Here is a 15,735-nt window from a genome sequence, read left to right on the forward strand (position 1 = left end):
CAACAGTAGACCACAGTGCGAATACATCTCGAATTATCAAGCAGCTTCAGCGCCTTTCATCCAGAAATTTGCCAATATTGAGGGTATCTGGGTGAAAACCAGACCTCGATTCGAGCTGGGTCTTCTCATGGGCATCTCACAGCCAAGTTCGGCGCAGAGAAAGTCATCAATGTCAATGACGGGCGGGATCTTCCCATTTCTCACATACTTGGAATGTTCTTCGTAAGGTGACTTCAACCACGAGACATGACTGAGTTAACATGAAACTCCCCCTCCCCCACCTTTATAAAGGTCAAGAACCGCCTGCGCCTTCAGCAGGATTGTTCATGGATATCTGTCTAGAGCCGAAAACGCCAGCAATGCAAATGCTCCGGGCAGGTGATCCTCTGCCCGCTCCTGTGCCGCCCCCCTTATTTTCTTCTCCGTAGGACATACACATCTTTTACGCCGACAGCGCAACTGCAGTAGCAGGTTGAGATGATTCTGACATTGCTTTCTCCGTCGTCGACGCATCCGTTGTCCTCTGACGCTTAGCAGAGCTGTCCTCGTCCTTTGAATCATCGGTCCTGCGCTTCTCACTGCCATGAGCAGCAATCTTTGGTATGGCCTTGGGATCCTTCGTAAGTTCAACTGCCACATCGACCGCCTTGGCTCTCTCGACAAGGTGCGTCAGCCCCAGCGCCTCACAAAGGGCGGTATAAGTCTTGCAGGACTGCACCAGCCTGTACGCAGGCTGCTTCCCCGGTATAATCTGGTTGAGCAGGTATTTTGTGTTCCCAAACCTGTTCTCCACGTCCAGCGCAAACTCCACGTACTTTGCTGTGACCTCGTCCCATGGTGCCATGCCGCCCTCGTCTTTAGCCCTGAAGCAGCTCGAGTTCTTCTCAGCCGCCGTCGCGATCATGGCGCCATCGACGCCGTACTCGTCAATCAGCTTCGCCGCAGACTCCCGGTCCTCGACGTCTCCATTCATCAGGCACGCCACGCCCGCTTCGTGACAGATCTCCCGGACCATCCGCAGCTGGCCCCGAATCGCCCTCTCGCGTGGCCTCATCGGCGTCGTCCGGCAGTGCACCGTCAGTGCTGTGATGCCCGTGGCAACGAGCTTCCTCACCAGCGCCTCCGTCTCGGCCGGCGTCTCCAGAATGCGTATCTTTACACTGACGCCGATCTGGAACTCGGGAACGATGGCCTTCACCAGTGCTCTTAATATACCAGCCAGCTTGTCCGGGGTCCGCAGCAGTGCCGCGCCCATGCCGTCGTGTGTGCTGAAGGGTTTCGGGCACCCGGCATTCACGTCGATGCCCGCGACATCGGGTGCGACCAGCCGGGCGGCGGCCACCGCGCGGTCTGGGTCTGAAGTGCCGATCTGGAAGATGTGCTTGCTGCCCTCGCGCTCGGGGTGTAGACGGTAGATGATAGATTCTCTGGCATGGGGCGGCGGCTGCTTCTGCCCGTAGGAGGGGACGCGAACGAAGTCGATGGTCTTGAGGGTCGGATTTGGCCGTCGTACTGCGCCTATCATGGAGTAGTCAACGGTCTCGGGGCCTACAAATACAGAGAGAAGAACGTGTCAGTTCACGGGTATGTTTCCTCCCCAAAAGCGAGGTGACGAGCGACCATAGAGAGACTGACCCCATACCAAGTCGGCGCCATAGTGCAGCGCAAGGAGCCGCGACGGTAACTCGCCCGACCGCACCATGGGCGCTAGGACAAGCTTGCCCCGGTAATCTACGCCCCTTGGAGGAATGGGCACCTTCTTGGGAGTCGCCTCAGACATGATAAGAGATCTGAGGAAACGGAGAAGCATCACTGCACCCTGGGTGTTGATGTTGAAAAGGGCCAGGATACAAAATCGAAGGAAGAAAAAAAGTCCATTAGCGGATAGTGGCGGTTCTGCCTCACATTGGAGAACCGTCTATCCTAGTGCCCTTCTGCTCTTTCTTTGGTTGCCAACTACAGTCTAGACTGATTCTAACCCGTGCCTATTCTTGGCAAGGAATGCCACACTGAAAAAGAAAAAAAGAACAAAAGAGCAAAAGGAAACGTCCTCTGAATGAGGACTTTTCTGGAGGCAACAAGGTTCGAACTCGTGACCTTTCGCATGCAAAGCGAACGCGCTACCGCTGCGCCATGCCCCCGACGATGTATCGCCGAATTCAGTTATTTTAGGCGAGAATGTTGTGAACTATATTGTTACGCTTTTAATTGGCTCAGGACGAAGGAAAATTTTCATTGCAAATATCAATTTGATGAATGTTGAATATCCAAAGTGTCACTTATTATAATTTTACTAATGAAACATGTGAGAAATCTTTTCTTTGCGACCACAAATGTCATAAATATTCGAAAGACTTTCCATGTACACGAGGCAAATTAACAGGCTGAGATGCCTGCATAGTAAATTCGGTGCCCAAGATCTTCACAGTCAGGAAAATGTGAAAGATCTTCTATGCGAGGGCAAAAAAGCTCGTATTGCAGTGCGCTAAAGAGAAGAGAAAAGAAGAGAAAAGCCACGAGGGCAACTAACTGAGGCTATCAACAGGTCTGGCTGTTGGCTGGCTGGCTGGGCCGTGCACGGCCTAGGGCCAGTGACTCACTGGCCCTCGCACATCTTCTGTAGTCTATAAGGCCTTGAAAGAAAGAGAATTAAATCAAGTAAGATCCGATTGAACATGATGTGGTGATGTGGTGGTTTCTTTTGAGAAGAGACGCCTTCAACCACCATCACCCTGGCCTTTTCGCCTCGTCCCTCTGCTTCACCAGATCCGTTTCAAAATCTAGCCCAGCCTGTCTTCGCAATACGCCATACATGGAAGATGAGTCCATCGCCCTGCCCTTCTCATCTGAGAACGCCTTGGCCTCCTGCAGATGCGCAAGTGCCAGCTCCCCCACGGGTAGCCTCGCCCCGGCGTCCTTCGCACAACCGATCCCGTGCCCGACATCCTTCAGCGCAAGGTTCAGGTCCGACCAGGGCCTCTCGTCCTTGGCCGGCATGTATGCGCCGGTAGTGAGCCTCTTGGACATGGATAGTGCCAGCGGGCCATATTGCTGCTCGATGAGGGACTCCATTGCCTCGCTTCCCACACCGGTCTTCTCGGCGAAAACGTGGGCCTCGGCGACGACTTCCATCATAGCTGCCGTCATGAAGTTCCTGAGGTTTTCAAACATTAGCCAATGTCACTCCAACTTTATTCCTCCCGTGACACTTTTAAAGAAAGGGGGAAAAAAAGGAAGAATGACAGCTACGAAGCTGAGAGGGGAAACACGCACCCTGCCGTCTTGAGCATGCTCGACTGACTCACATCCTCACCGAGCCGAATCACGCCTCTCCCCATGACACCCACCAGGTACGGACTGATGGCCTGCACCGCCTCATCCGGCCCGGCCAGGATAAACAGCAGTTTTCCCTGCGCAGCGACAGGGCTGGCCCCAAAGACGGGCGCCGCAACCATCTTGACTCCTTCCTGTGCCAGCCGAGCCTGCGCTCTCGTGGACGATGTAGGGTGGACCGTCGACGTGTCCACGATGAGCTTGCCCGAGAGCCCGCTGCTGGCCTTTGCCGCCTCGATAATGGCATCCAGCGTCGAGGACAGCGCCGCGTCGTCGCTGAGAGACAGGAAGATGACGTCTGACCTAGAGACGAGGTCTCCCACGTGGACACAGGGCACACCGCCGATGGCCTTGAGCGGCTCGCCCCTGGCCATCGTCCGGTTGTAGTAGTGCAGGTTTGTATTGCGGGAGGCCGACAGGTGTTTTTGTAAATTCACGGCCATGCCGATGCCCATGGACCCGAGTCCTTGCACTGCAGTCAGTACTCTTGCAGCATTGCTGCCGGACTGGCCTTGACCTACCTATCCATCCTAGCCGGGCAGTGGGCGTTGTTGTCGCCGCGTCTTCCATTTCTTCGTGCGATGGTGAATCGGCCAAGGAAAATTGGTGGTCTCGAGCCAGACCCCAGGTGCCTCATAAAAAAAGATGATGTTCATTTTCTCTAACTCACCTGCCATAAGCCGTGGACCGGAGGAGTTTGGAATACAGTGGAAGGAGAAAGGAGGGGTGAGGGGTGAGGGGTGGGGGCATCTGGACGCGGGCGCCGGCCTAGTACAGGATTGGCCTTGGTCAATTCCAGACACATAAACAGTATAAGTTTTACAACACCATGGGCTACGAGCAACGGATAAATGAGACAAGAGACTTCACAGAATGACGCCTCAATATCGTTTTCTTGATTCCTATAGATTCTAGATTTAGTAGCGAAACTACATTGAACTGCTTTATCTGTTGAATGTAACAGCAATTTCGATTCACTGCTAGTAATTATTACCTGGGAGGATGGTAGTAATGACCTCGGATAGGCTTGATAAAGCAGATGGTGTTCGGTCTTCACAGTCAATGCATGGCAATCATGTTTATACTAGTGAACAGGTAATGCTTGATGTTTTAGAAGACTTTTGAAATTATATTTGTGTTTTAAGCTGAGATTAGACACAATCGTTCCGCAGCAGTCTGGCCAAGCTCATGATCCCAATGCTACCACAAACACCATGCGATGCCATGTTCCAAAGAGAGACAAAAAGCACAAGAGAAGGAAAGAAAGGGAAAAATAGCAGAACTTGATGCGAAGCCTGTCGTGAAAGTCATACTAATCCAATTTTCCAACATTTTATTTCGATGTTTCTCTCAAAAAAATCGGCCGTGATGGCTGCAATTGAGGTTTAGTTGACAGCGATGCGCCGGCTCTCGTGCTTCTTGGCCTTGGGAACCACGACGCTCAAGATGCCATTGTTGAGGTTCGCGGCAACGGCCTCCTGGTCCACCGGGGTGGGGAAGCTGAACGTCCTGGAGAACTCGCCGACGGACCTTTCCGACACCCAGAATTTTTCCTTGGGCTTCTGTTGCTGCGGCTCAGCCTTGGTGATCTGGGTGCCTTGCTGTTCCTTGGCTGTCTCGGCCGCCTCGTCTTCCACTGTGGCCTTGTGGGAGACGCTGGCAGTGTCCTTGTCGCTGCCCTCGGTGATGGCGCCGCTCATAGCATCGCTGCCACCGCTCTCGACGAGCCCGGCTGGCGGCGTGCCAGAGGTGTAGGTGCGCTCGCTGCGGCCAGAGATGACTAGCGTCTGAGGCTCCGAGAACTCAATGGAAACGTTCTCCTTGTCGACGCCAGGGAGTTCACCGTGAAGCTCGTAGCCCGCCTCGGTTTCCTTGACATCGAAACGCGGGGAGAAGGTCGGAAGGGCGCGGCGCGAGCCAGCCTTGGTGTTGCCCTGGGCGGAGACCTCGCGGGAGTAGTTGTCAAAGTCGTCAAGGAGGCGGAACAGAGGCGTGAAGGAGGCCTCGGGAGCAAAGTAGGAGCGTGGGAAGAAAGACATTTTGTTTGTGGTGGTTGTGAGTGGTCGCGTTGTGGTCTTGACAGTTGTTTTGTGGCGTGGGCAAGTGCGAAGCGTTCGAGGGACTCGTTTGTAAATTGGGTGCGTTCGTTGCATAAGATGTTTTTGTGAACTTTTTGCTCTTTGGTGTTTTCGCTGTTGTTGAGGATGAAGACGAAATGGGATCGTCGAGGAGCAGGAGAGTCACGACATTTTTATACCTGAGAAATCTTTGACGAAGATATCACCAAGAGACTTCGCGAACCTCGTCGAAACGACGAGGCTGCAAAACTACGTAATCATCGCGAGATGTCTAGAAGCTCGTCGTCGCGCGTAGAGAGTTCCACGGCTGACGAGAATGTGGCGACTGGTCCTGCGTTTGGGTGTGGGAGGCTGTTCCCGTACCGGGTGGTACGTACTGATTGATTCCATCACGCAATGGGCGGCCCGTCTAGAAGCTTCCAGCACCTTCACCGGCTGCAATCTTCACTTTCACTTTCATTTACTCTTACTGACTGCGGCTGCCAGCGTACGCGAGAGAAAAAAAAAGAAGAAAAAAAGATGGGAGAAGATAAGACTCCTAAATATTCGCCATGGCATCTGGACCATTGAAAACGGTACTGAACAACCATCAGGCATTACATTTTGTCGGTTTGTTATGATGGTCCTCAGCCTTGGGGGAATGGGCTCGTCCGTTTGACAGCGTGACGTAGTGGCGAAACCCCGACCAGGCTGCCAGGGTTGCCAAGTTGCACAGCAAGCCGCAAGGACAAAAAGTGCAGTGGCACCCCCTAGGGTTGGGGTTCACCCAGAGAAGGGTGTGTCCCCCCCCAGCGCACACACCTCAAACCGACGCACTACGTCAACCTAAGAGGGTGGTCTCCAAATTAGTCGTCCCAGGCCACATGCAACTTACACTAGTGCAAGAAACGACGGCATCTTTCAATGCGCAGGTTCTTCTGCTTTCCAGGAAGTGATCGACTATTCAGCCACGGCATTCCCAGTCTCAAGCCACAAGGGATACGTTGGCTCACCATCTTCTCTCTTTTCTTTTTCTCCATGGTCGGGTACTACCACATATTCGCCACCAGAGCTTGCAAGGGGAAGGGAAAAGTCCCGAGTTCACCAGAATCATGTTTGGTACCGCTGTTTGTATTGCCTTTTTTCTTCTACTTTTTTTTTTGTTTTCTAAACGGACCTTGGGGGGTGTCTATATTTTTCTTGCTGTTGCTGTGTCTATTTTCCGCCGTAGATACGACCATTTGACGTAGCTGCATATGCGGACTTCAGCTCTCTCTGCCTGACCTGCAGATCGATCCGGCCCAATGTCTCTCCCTTCAAGTAGATAACAAGGCTGCCACCCCCTGGTGACATTATTGCCACAATAGATCTCCCATATGGTTGCCGGATGAGGGTACTTATTGCCCATGTTCAAATTTCTAACAATACTGAAGAGTGACGATGAGTAAAAGTACCAGAAGAGTACACTTGAACCTCACACCCTGCAGACTTCGTAAGGTAGACAACATTCCGAACAAGTGGATACCACAATTGCTCCTTCTTTTTCTTTTGCAAACAACTCACATTAATGATATAATGAAACAAGAAGCAGAGGAGATGTCTCAGCAATTTAAGAATAGACTCGTCGAGACCTCTCGAGAACTACGCTGGCCTATCTCTCTGTCTCACCCTTTTCATTGGGGAACAAAAAACATATACTGGGAGACACCTGTCGATACGCGAGGGCGGAAGATGTCATTTACTCCGGAAGGCCAGGATCTCCTCGTATAGTAGATCTGGATGGTGGTGTACATTGGTGACTTCTCCCCACCTTCCAAGCCAGCCCCCTGGCGATCGACGAGGTCATAGAGCATACAATAAGTATTGTCTCCCGCCTTGGAGGCGGCTACTACGGCAGGCCCCCGGCCCTCCTGCGCTGAGATCGGTGCCAACACAGGGATCTGCTAGAGCTTGGCTCCTGGAGTATATTGCCTGTACTGTACATGGAATGTGAGATGCGCCCTCCAGTAGTTGCTTCTACGCATTATGTACTGCAGTATAATTGTCCTTACATGATTACTTTCCAATGACATACTGACTCCCTTCCAGCTTCCCCATGTCATCTCGATGCAACCCAGATGAAGAGCAAGATGGGGAACGGATTAAAGTTCAAGCTATGTTTTGCCTCGGGGCCCAGCAAAGACGGATAAGCTTCGCCAGCGTATGACGGCGATAATTGACAGCCGCAAACTTGGCATTTAGTATGACTCCGATGGCATTGGAATTGTTGTGTACGAAGGCGAGGGGCGAAATCTGGTGGGTGTCCTTTGGTATGTTCCATAGCAGCAGTTCCATTAGCATTGGAACTCGTTCATGTGAATCACTGTCACTTGCATGACTTGGTTGGAACCCTTCGCAAGTGTAGTAGATCCAGGTAAAAAGAACTTTTGAATTTATCGGGAAGAGAACCCTGGCCGTCGCACTCAATACTCCGTCGAGATAGGTACTCAATTAACCATCCACAATCATTCCATAGCTCTTTTGTGATTCTCGATAGCTCCGGCCAGATTAGAATATGTAACGCTTGAAGCCCCAGGCTGTCCCAGCTTTTCAAGGAGATAACTGTATAGACAATTAGGACTAAAAAGCTTCCTCGTCCTCCCAAACCGCATAATCCAGAACTTTGAAATCAAATATCGTCTTCCGAATTGACCACGTATTACTGTCCTAGGAATATGGAGGAGGATATCCCATCGGCATCTGCTGCTGCGATGGGGACATCATCTGGCCCATGCCCATCATCGGTCCCCTTGGTCCCGGGCTGTTGTGGCTGCGGTTGAATAACCCAATAAGTCGGCGGCCGACGGATGGCTCCAATTCAGTGCCATCACGAGCAATCTTGACCTCTCTGTTCGAGTTCCACGGGTTGCGCAAACCTCTACATCTGTAGAAAGGCAGTCTGGTCGTGCTCAACCACTCTAACTTGAATGGTTTGCCCCATGTCTTATTCTCGGAGTTGCCATCAAGCCCACCAGTCGTATCATCTTGCTCCGCGACGGCTGGTGCGGGTTCTTCCTGTGTTACTCCTTCGCTGGAGTCCTCTCGGGCAATCTCCCAGAAAATCGTGCCCCTTGCAGAGTCATCGATGATCCGTCCTTTGGGTGTGAATTTGGTCGGCTCCGTTGGTATTTCTCTCGGCAGGTCGACTTCATTGACGGATTGGGCTTTGGGAGCGAACTCGATAGCAGCAGCTGGATCCTCGTTGATAGTAGAAACCATTCGTGCATAGCCGAAATACTCTCCAGATTTGTTGGCCGAAAACACAAGGTAGACATTCTCTGCATTCTGTAGTTGCGTCAGCAAAGTGAAAATAGGCATATCTCTTCAATCAGTGGGTAGTCACCTTGAAGGCACTGTTTAGTGCCTCCTCATTGTGTGACTGAGTTGCCCAGATCCCAGTTCGAACACTAAGATCCAGGTCCTCAACCGTCAGACTCTTGAGAACAAAGAACCTGTCCTTCTGCGCTGCATCGACTACCGCAGGGCCCTTCGCATCCGGAGTGCCCACAGCGGTAGGGGTATCGGTATCGGCGTTGTCTGACTGAGTTTCAGTCGAGTCTATCTGCTCTATTTCCTTGACCTCCGGCGCTACGGCCTGCTGCGGAGTGGTTGCGGACGGGCCGGTTGGCGCTGTAATTCCCGATGCTCCCTCGACTGTATTTTTCCTCAAGCGACTGACAAGTCTGACAGACTGAAACTTGGATTCGTGTAGCTTCTGTTGGGCAGTGAGACAGCTGGCCTCGTCTCTGAAATTGGCAAACGCGCAATTTGATTTGGAGATTAAGAACAGGGACTCAAGGCCCTGAGCCTCCCTGCAAACATGGTGAACCAAGCTCATCAAGTCTGTCTGGGACGGCAAGTTTCCGATCCAAATTGCATGACCTGATCACATATCAACAATTGGACCGATGTATAAAGGGAGTTTCAATGCTCACCGCTTTGTCGAGGCTTTCTCGGCGGACCACGGACAACGTTGGATTGGCTATCAACTGGGGCTGCACAATCATTAGTAAATATCCTCGAAATACTCTTTGGGCTGGCATACATTGCCTCAGTTCTTGCTGAACAGGGGAAAAGGGGACGACGTTTTCCCCTGTGTCGCCTGATTGAGTTGATCCGAGCCTTGGATCTGGCTGGACTCCCACTCCAGCAAGCATGTTATAAGACCCTGGCACACCTTGATGGGGAGGATGTCCCTGTAGCGCATACGCGGGCACCTGAGCGTAGTAATACCCCATAGACGGATGGGCTTGATGATTTGACATGACTTGATTGCCGTAAAATGGGACATTGGGTCTGGAAGACATATTCGGCTGGGGTTGCGAGGGAGACATTGGGCCCCCGTAATATTGTGGCATCTGCTGCTGCTGCTGCTGCTGCTGCGGCATGTAGTAACCTTGGTTGGGCATGGAACCCATTCCAGGCTGTCCGTTGTACTGAGGCGAGGATTGCGTCTGGCCAACGACGTTTGGTGAAGCACCTGCCGGATTGTATCGCATCTGTGAACCGTTGTTCCAGGGAGCCTGTCGGTAGTTGGCCTGCGGGAGCGCATTTGCCAAGGCTGTCATGTTATAGTGGCCTGCTCGAGAAGGGACCTGTGATTGCGACATGTCGAATTGCGGAATGAACATCTGTTGCTGTGGGTTGTTGTACACCTGTTGCGGATATGTCGTTAAGCTGTCGCCCCCTCTAGCTTGAGCCGAGCTCTCACCGGCGTCTGGACCTGCCTCCGGATAGGAACTTGAAGCGGTTGACAAGTCACACCCAGACGCTGTTGGGTCCTCTCCCATTGGGACCTGCACTGAATCTTCCGTGCCCTGTAATTCAGTCAGCCCAAAACGCGTGCCGGGGACGAACACTGCCGAGATCCAAGGAATCTCAACGATAGAAAGAAGAAAAGAACGAAAGATATATCAATATACCTGCAGCGATGCGGGACGGAAGGGAAGTGAGGAGCGGAGGATGAAGCTCACTGAAATGAGCTTTGAGAAGCAAGCAGAGCAGGAGGGAAAAAAAAACTAAAACTTGAGAGAGGACTCACAGTAGTGGAGACGAGCACGTATTAGAAGGGGGAGGGAGATCCAATGTCTCGAACTAGGCAGACTTCGGTAAGAAACAGCCCGGGGGGAGGGGGGAGGCAAAAATAACGGTCGTTATTGCTTCGGCTGCCCGCGCTGTGGTTATGGTGTCCTCTAGCTCCGTCGTAGCACAGAGATTCGGTGAGCTGGTTGTCTCTCTGCAGTGGTAAGGCTTAGGCGCAAGCTCGTACCCCAGTGGCAGCTCGACGCAAGCTGTAAAAGAAGAATGTCCAGCTGCAGGGATGGGTAGCGCCCAGGGGAGGGCAGAGATGGGTCGCGAGGGGCCTGTCTACAGGGAAGGAAGCCAAGAGATGGGCTCGAGGACCACGAAAGGGGAGTCCCTGGAGTCGAAATCTTCGCCACAGCTTCCAGTCGCCTTCTGTGTGGGGAGTTTGTGGGCCGTCTGATATGCTTGTCCCGGTAGATGGGGACGGTCACGTCTGTACCTGGACCAGAATGGTGCTGAGATGAGAATGCCCCCTAGCTTTGGCTCCTCACTGGGCCGTTTCGAAGAGACTATGGACAGTTAAGGTCAAGGGGACCAAGGCTGCCCGAGTGACCAGAGGCGAGGTGGGGGGACGATAGTGGTGTAGGAGCTGGTCTGGTGGGAAGAATATGCCCTGCGAACACCCGTAGCTTTGTGTTAGAGTGAGTGTCCTGGGGGAACACCTGTTCAGTGAGGAAGTGACCAAGGACTAGGTCAGTCCTGCAGGCTGGAACAAGGCTAGTCCCAAAAGCTGGTAGACTGGTAGGAGGGAACGCACAAATGATGATCAAGTGACGATGACCATTCCTGCCGATGAAAAGCGATGGTGTAGCAGACGTTGTCTGGGATCATCCTATAACAGTGGAGTAAAATGTTTATATTGGGAACAGAGATAGTTGAAAACCTTCAAGCTCGGTGGCCAAAAAAATAGAACCTCCGGGCGAGGTTGCTGTCACTGAAGGATCCCGAGTGCCAGCGTAAGTCATGACATGGAACGAGGGTTGTGGAGATGGGGCAAGTGGACAAGAAGGGAAAGGGAAGGAAGAAGAAACCAAATAGAATACAAATAAAATTTCCTTTAAGTAACAAAGAAGGAAAAAAAAACCCCCCCGAACAAGGACGAGAGGATGTTCGAAGTGCTAGCGGTAGCACCCTGGAAGAGTGGCCAAAAGTATACGCCATGGGGATGGGTGGATAAGAATGCAGGTGTTGGTAAAGAATGGGAGGAGGGGTGTTGCTATAGAGAGATGGCGTACGTCGAAGAGGGCCCGCAGGGACGACGGCGATTGGCATATGAGCAGATGGGAAATGAGGGGCTATGGATGGGTAATTTCCATTCCTGGATGATTTTTCGATCGGTATCAGTTCCCATGCAGACGGGATGGTCCCTCCAAGGTCCGGGTTGGCTTGGGTACTTGGATGGGGATCCCCTGACCAACGCTTTCGCCACCCGCTCCGCCGTACTGCTGTACCATCCTCGAAGTCGAGGACTTGAGCCACATTTGTTCTAGGCTCTTCTCCAAGCCCCTAGTAGCCCCTTGTTGGAAGGCATTTTGTTCGCTGTTCATAGGCGTGATAAGGCGGTCACTGCAAAAGCAGATGCTGTGCTATAGCACAGTACAGTAGTACGGCCACACCATGCCTCTGATTTTGGGCTCTGTCAGAAGAACCCTGGTGATCAGTCTTTTGTTTCTCCCCCTACAGCACCCATCTTGGCTCGTCCGCCTCCTGAGGCCATTCTCCAGGTGAGGACCCACGGTATCATTATGTACCGGATGGATCCTGTCTCATGGCGTTTTTTGGTACTATTTAGCTTCTTTAGCCCCGGTGATGAGAGCGTGGCCCTGAAAAGCAAGGAATATGCATTGAAAATGAACTTACCGGCCGTCTGGGGCCTAGAATCTTGCCGGTTACAGCAATGCCGTGGTGCTCTGTTCACAAGGACTCCGTGTATAGCGCAACCTTTCTCTTCTTCTCTTTTTCCTCCTTCCTTTTTTCTTCTTTCCTTTTCGTCGTGTTTTTACTAGACTTCCAGTTGTCACCCCCCTACCTCGTGGGGAAGTATCGTCTCGGCAGTGGACTCCAGCGTACTGCTACTGTCTGACATCGGCGCGTGCCATGGTGGCACCATTTCTTCCCGCTCATCACTACGACCCCTGACAAACGTCAACCTTGGGTTTTTCATGACATCACGACGAGATAAACCGAAAAGGAAGAAAAAACGAAGAGAAAGAAGAAGAACAAGTACTCCGCCGTGTGCTTCTCTGTATCAGCCTAATCAGGTGCGAATGACGGAATAAAAGTGTATCTTGCCTTGGCTACACGAGCTGGGTACATATGTACATATTAGGAGGGGCGAACGGGGTCACTGGTGACGGAAACATGAATCCACCGGATCATGAGGACCCCTTGGGTCCATCAGGATGGGCAAGCACTGCGGGAAGACTGCTGTAGGGCGCTGATCGCCCTGGGCAAGGAGGGTCCCGGGATTATCTCTATACGTCGTGTTTGTCTCCTGGCCAAAGCAGCCGACTAAAAAGACCAATCGAACCCTCCCCCCCCCCCCCCAAAAAAAAAAACCACGTTGAGCCCTTGCATTGCAAGATGCCAGTGCATACCTCGAGGCGAGGCAGTATGTTGTGAAACGGTAACAGCAGGCTTGAGGTGGGAGCTGAAGAGTGGTTGCTCCAAGTAGGTACTTCACAGGAGCCAGCCAGGGATAAAAATTTTCATACTACCACAGTACCACTACGTACAAAAATACGATATTGTCGGCAGGAGCCGCACCAACGGGGTCGCACCCCACTGCCCGATGGGAGAGGCTGAGACTTCATGAGTCGTGTTAAAGTTACTACAGTGTAGAAGTTTTGCGGGAGCGGCGTGGGGACGATGACGACAGAAGCGTCCAAGAAGCGTGAGAGTGACGAGAGGGATGATCTGCCTGACTCTCTCAAAAACATTAGCTCAGCTCGTCAGGATGTTTAAAGCTGTCCTCGTTGTACATTCCACAACAAAGGTCCATACCCAGACTTTTCCAAGGTGCTATGAGATCGAGGTCTTCGTCATCCTGGGCCGGGGTGAGGCACGCCCGGCTGGTACTACCAAAGAGCAGTGGGTAGGATTCTGATCGTACTGTGCTCAGCAGAAACGGTGCCCCAACTCGGACTCTGCTTGGAAGGGTATCGTGCATGAGAATTCTGCTCATTTAGAGGTCGTCTCTGGCCCCAAGGGTGTGCCCCAAGGGTGTGCCCCAAGGGTGTGCTGCATTGCTACACTGACAGTCTGCTGTGTTAGGCGTCCTGTCAAGTTGGGCTTCGGTTGGAATGGACGCAGCCACATCAGATCTCGATAGCTTTTCATTAATTCGCTGTATCCCTAATTCGGGTTTCAGATCATGCTAAAGTGATAATATTCCATCAGGTCCCCGCCCGATAAGTTTTGCCTTTCCCTCTTCAGCCTGCCACTGGTGGACCGAGATATCCCTCTGGACTGGACTCGACCTGGACTACTACTGGGGTGTGTCTCACCTGTTTTCTTCTTCTTCTTCTTCTTCTTTCCTCTTTCCTGTCTCTCATATGCCTTGGCAAGGGTCCAGAAGTCTCACAACAGCAAGCATCGAAGATCCCCATTGCCCCCACATGCGATGCAGCATGCAGAAGGAAAGGAGGAGGGGGGGCATCATCAAGAACTGGAGATATTGCGTCATGGTTCCTGCCGTCGTCCGCAGGGGTGGTTTGTGATTGATCGCCGGATGAGCATTATCCCTGAACACACCTGTGGCTGGAGCGTGGGGAAGCGGCCAGGGTCCTTATTCAGGGTCCTTCTCCACCTGCCCGTCTTTCTAGACCAATCGACAGGCGCAATTGAAACCTGTCAACTTATGACGTCATTTCTACGACGGAGCGCCTCTTCCGATGCTCAACATTTTCCAAGATCCCAAAGGCACGATAGCGGGACGCAGCAAGACGCAACAAAAGACGCCTCGCAGACCACCTAGTCATCATTCTGCTTGGGAGAGACAATTTGTAGCAGTGGGCCTGGAAGGCAAGACGTCTTTTGGTCAGCGCTGATAGCGCCGACTTGCAGCAGGACCGCCTGCACGGTCGCGACAATCCCCGGAAGTTTATTTCGGGAGAAATGGGGTCATCATCAACGTCGGCCGCCGTCGACAACCCCCCTAATGAGGCAATGATAGACTCCAGGAGGCTGACCCTGTTCTTGCGCCCGCAACAGAATACTCAGATCGTTACCTATGACACTATTCCATACTTGGGCACCACGGCATAAGGGCCTCAGATTGCAGGGCACCCATGCCTCCCATGAACACTATCAGGCGCTGATGCTTCGATAGCATCATACATACTCGGTTCCTGGCGTGCCCTGTTCCTATCAAATAAGGTGCAGACGCCGTCACCTCACTGCGAGGCCTCCTCAAGGGATCCAGGCCAGGCCTTTTGCTGTTCCCCCCAGGTGCCGGCTCCCGGTTGGTCCGCTACCGAGGACACTCAACCTGCCGATCCGCTTCACAAAAGCCAAGAGACTGTGCTACATGGATACCGTACCAGTCAGTTTCTAGAAACGCCCCTAAGGTGCTGTACAGAGTGGCAAATACGTGGGTGGAAACCGCTTTATCATGGTATGCCAGCCGCATAGACCTGCCCAAAAGACCACAAGGCCTTGTGCTGCGGGGCCCATGTCTTGTCATGCTGTCTTCCCCGATACAACTGTGGACCGACTTGTTGGTGACAAGCCCACTTCTACATCCAACATCTTATGGTATTCCCTGTCTAGGTGCGGACAGACGAAAGCCCGAGAGGCAGCCTAGGCGGTACTCCAATGAGGTGGGTTGAGGCCATTCTTGACCCTTGACGGCCCGTGTTGAGAGTGTAACTCTTCTCCGCCAAATTTTTTTTCTTACTATAGTAGATTGGGTAGCCGACTAAGCCTCGCCGTTGCCACTCTCTTAAGTTGTTATTGACTATGTGCTTCATCTCACCTTTTTTTCTCTCTTTGTTGAACATGCCACCTATGATATGATACCAAGTGTGGCCGTACCCTTCGAGTCTATTCGATGACTTCCGAATCCTCGTATTCAGTGGCAGAGACCCGGCATGCCAACATCCCTGGGTGAGCTGAAGGGAGCTATCACTACTATAAATACCTCGTTGTGGCATGATTTGCGCTCTACGCTGAAGCTCCTCGCGTGGTCAAACCACCCTACCGGCAAGGGACCATCCCCGTA

At 52.4% G+C, this 15,735-nt stretch overlaps 5 protein-coding genes and 1 non-coding gene across 6 annotated transcripts; all 6 read right to left on the reverse strand.

Annotated features, from left to right (window-relative positions):
* Positions 1-442: 442 nt before the first annotated feature.
* M406DRAFT_264881 (FMN-linked oxidoreductase) lies at positions 443-1,780 on the reverse strand (the record flags this gene model as incomplete). Its single annotated transcript, XM_040917700.1, has 2 exons — positions 443-1,548; positions 1,636-1,780. The coding sequence occupies 2 exons, from the start codon at positions 1,778-1,780 to the stop codon at positions 443-445; spliced, it is 1,251 nt and encodes a 416-aa protein (XP_040773276.1).
* Positions 1,781-2,069: 289 nt separating this feature from the next.
* Positions 2,070-2,141, reverse strand: M406DRAFT_t103. Its single transcript has one exon. It is a non-coding gene; the product is annotated as a tRNA-Ala (tRNA).
* A 314-nt stretch (positions 2,142-2,455) lies between these two features.
* On the reverse strand, positions 2,456-3,903 carry M406DRAFT_352685 (uncharacterized protein; the record flags this gene model as incomplete). The annotated part of the gene is made up of 3 exons (XM_040922707.1): positions 2,456-3,154; positions 3,274-3,799; positions 3,855-3,903. The coding sequence occupies 3 exons, from the start codon at positions 3,901-3,903 to the stop codon at positions 2,728-2,730; spliced, it is 1,002 nt and encodes a 333-aa protein (XP_040773277.1). The 3' UTR covers positions 2,456-2,727.
* Positions 3,904-4,447: 544 nt separating this feature from the next.
* On the reverse strand, positions 4,448-5,652 carry M406DRAFT_293944 (regulated by circadian rhythms/ protein binding protein). The gene has a single exon (XM_040919110.1). The coding sequence runs from the start codon at positions 5,484-5,486 to the stop codon at positions 4,719-4,721; it is 768 nt and encodes a 255-aa protein (XP_040773959.1). The 5' UTR covers positions 5,487-5,652; the 3' UTR covers positions 4,448-4,718.
* Positions 5,653-7,790: 2,138 nt separating this feature from the next.
* On the reverse strand, positions 7,791-10,039 carry M406DRAFT_352687 (uncharacterized protein; the record flags this gene model as incomplete). The annotated part of the gene is made up of 4 exons (XM_040922708.1): positions 7,791-8,714; positions 8,773-9,311; positions 9,365-9,424; positions 9,607-10,039. 4 exons carry the CDS (start codon positions 10,037-10,039, stop codon positions 8,097-8,099), a joined length of 1,650 nt encoding a protein of 549 aa, XP_040773278.1. The 3' UTR covers positions 7,791-8,096.
* Positions 10,040-11,854: 1,815 nt separating this feature from the next.
* M406DRAFT_332680 (uncharacterized protein) lies at positions 11,855-12,624 on the reverse strand (the record flags this gene model as incomplete). Its single annotated transcript, XM_040920776.1, has 3 exons — positions 11,855-12,100; positions 12,375-12,395; positions 12,544-12,624. 3 exons carry the CDS (start codon positions 12,622-12,624, stop codon positions 11,855-11,857), a joined length of 348 nt encoding a protein of 115 aa, XP_040773279.1.
* Positions 12,625-15,735: the final 3,111 nt, after the last annotated feature.

The sequence above is a fragment of the Cryphonectria parasitica genome (assembly GCF_011745365.1).
Source record: "Cryphonectria parasitica EP155 unplaced genomic scaffold M406scaffold_7, whole genome shotgun sequence".
NCBI classification, from domain to species: Eukaryota; Fungi; Ascomycota; class Sordariomycetes; order Diaporthales; family Cryphonectriaceae; genus Cryphonectria; species Cryphonectria parasitica.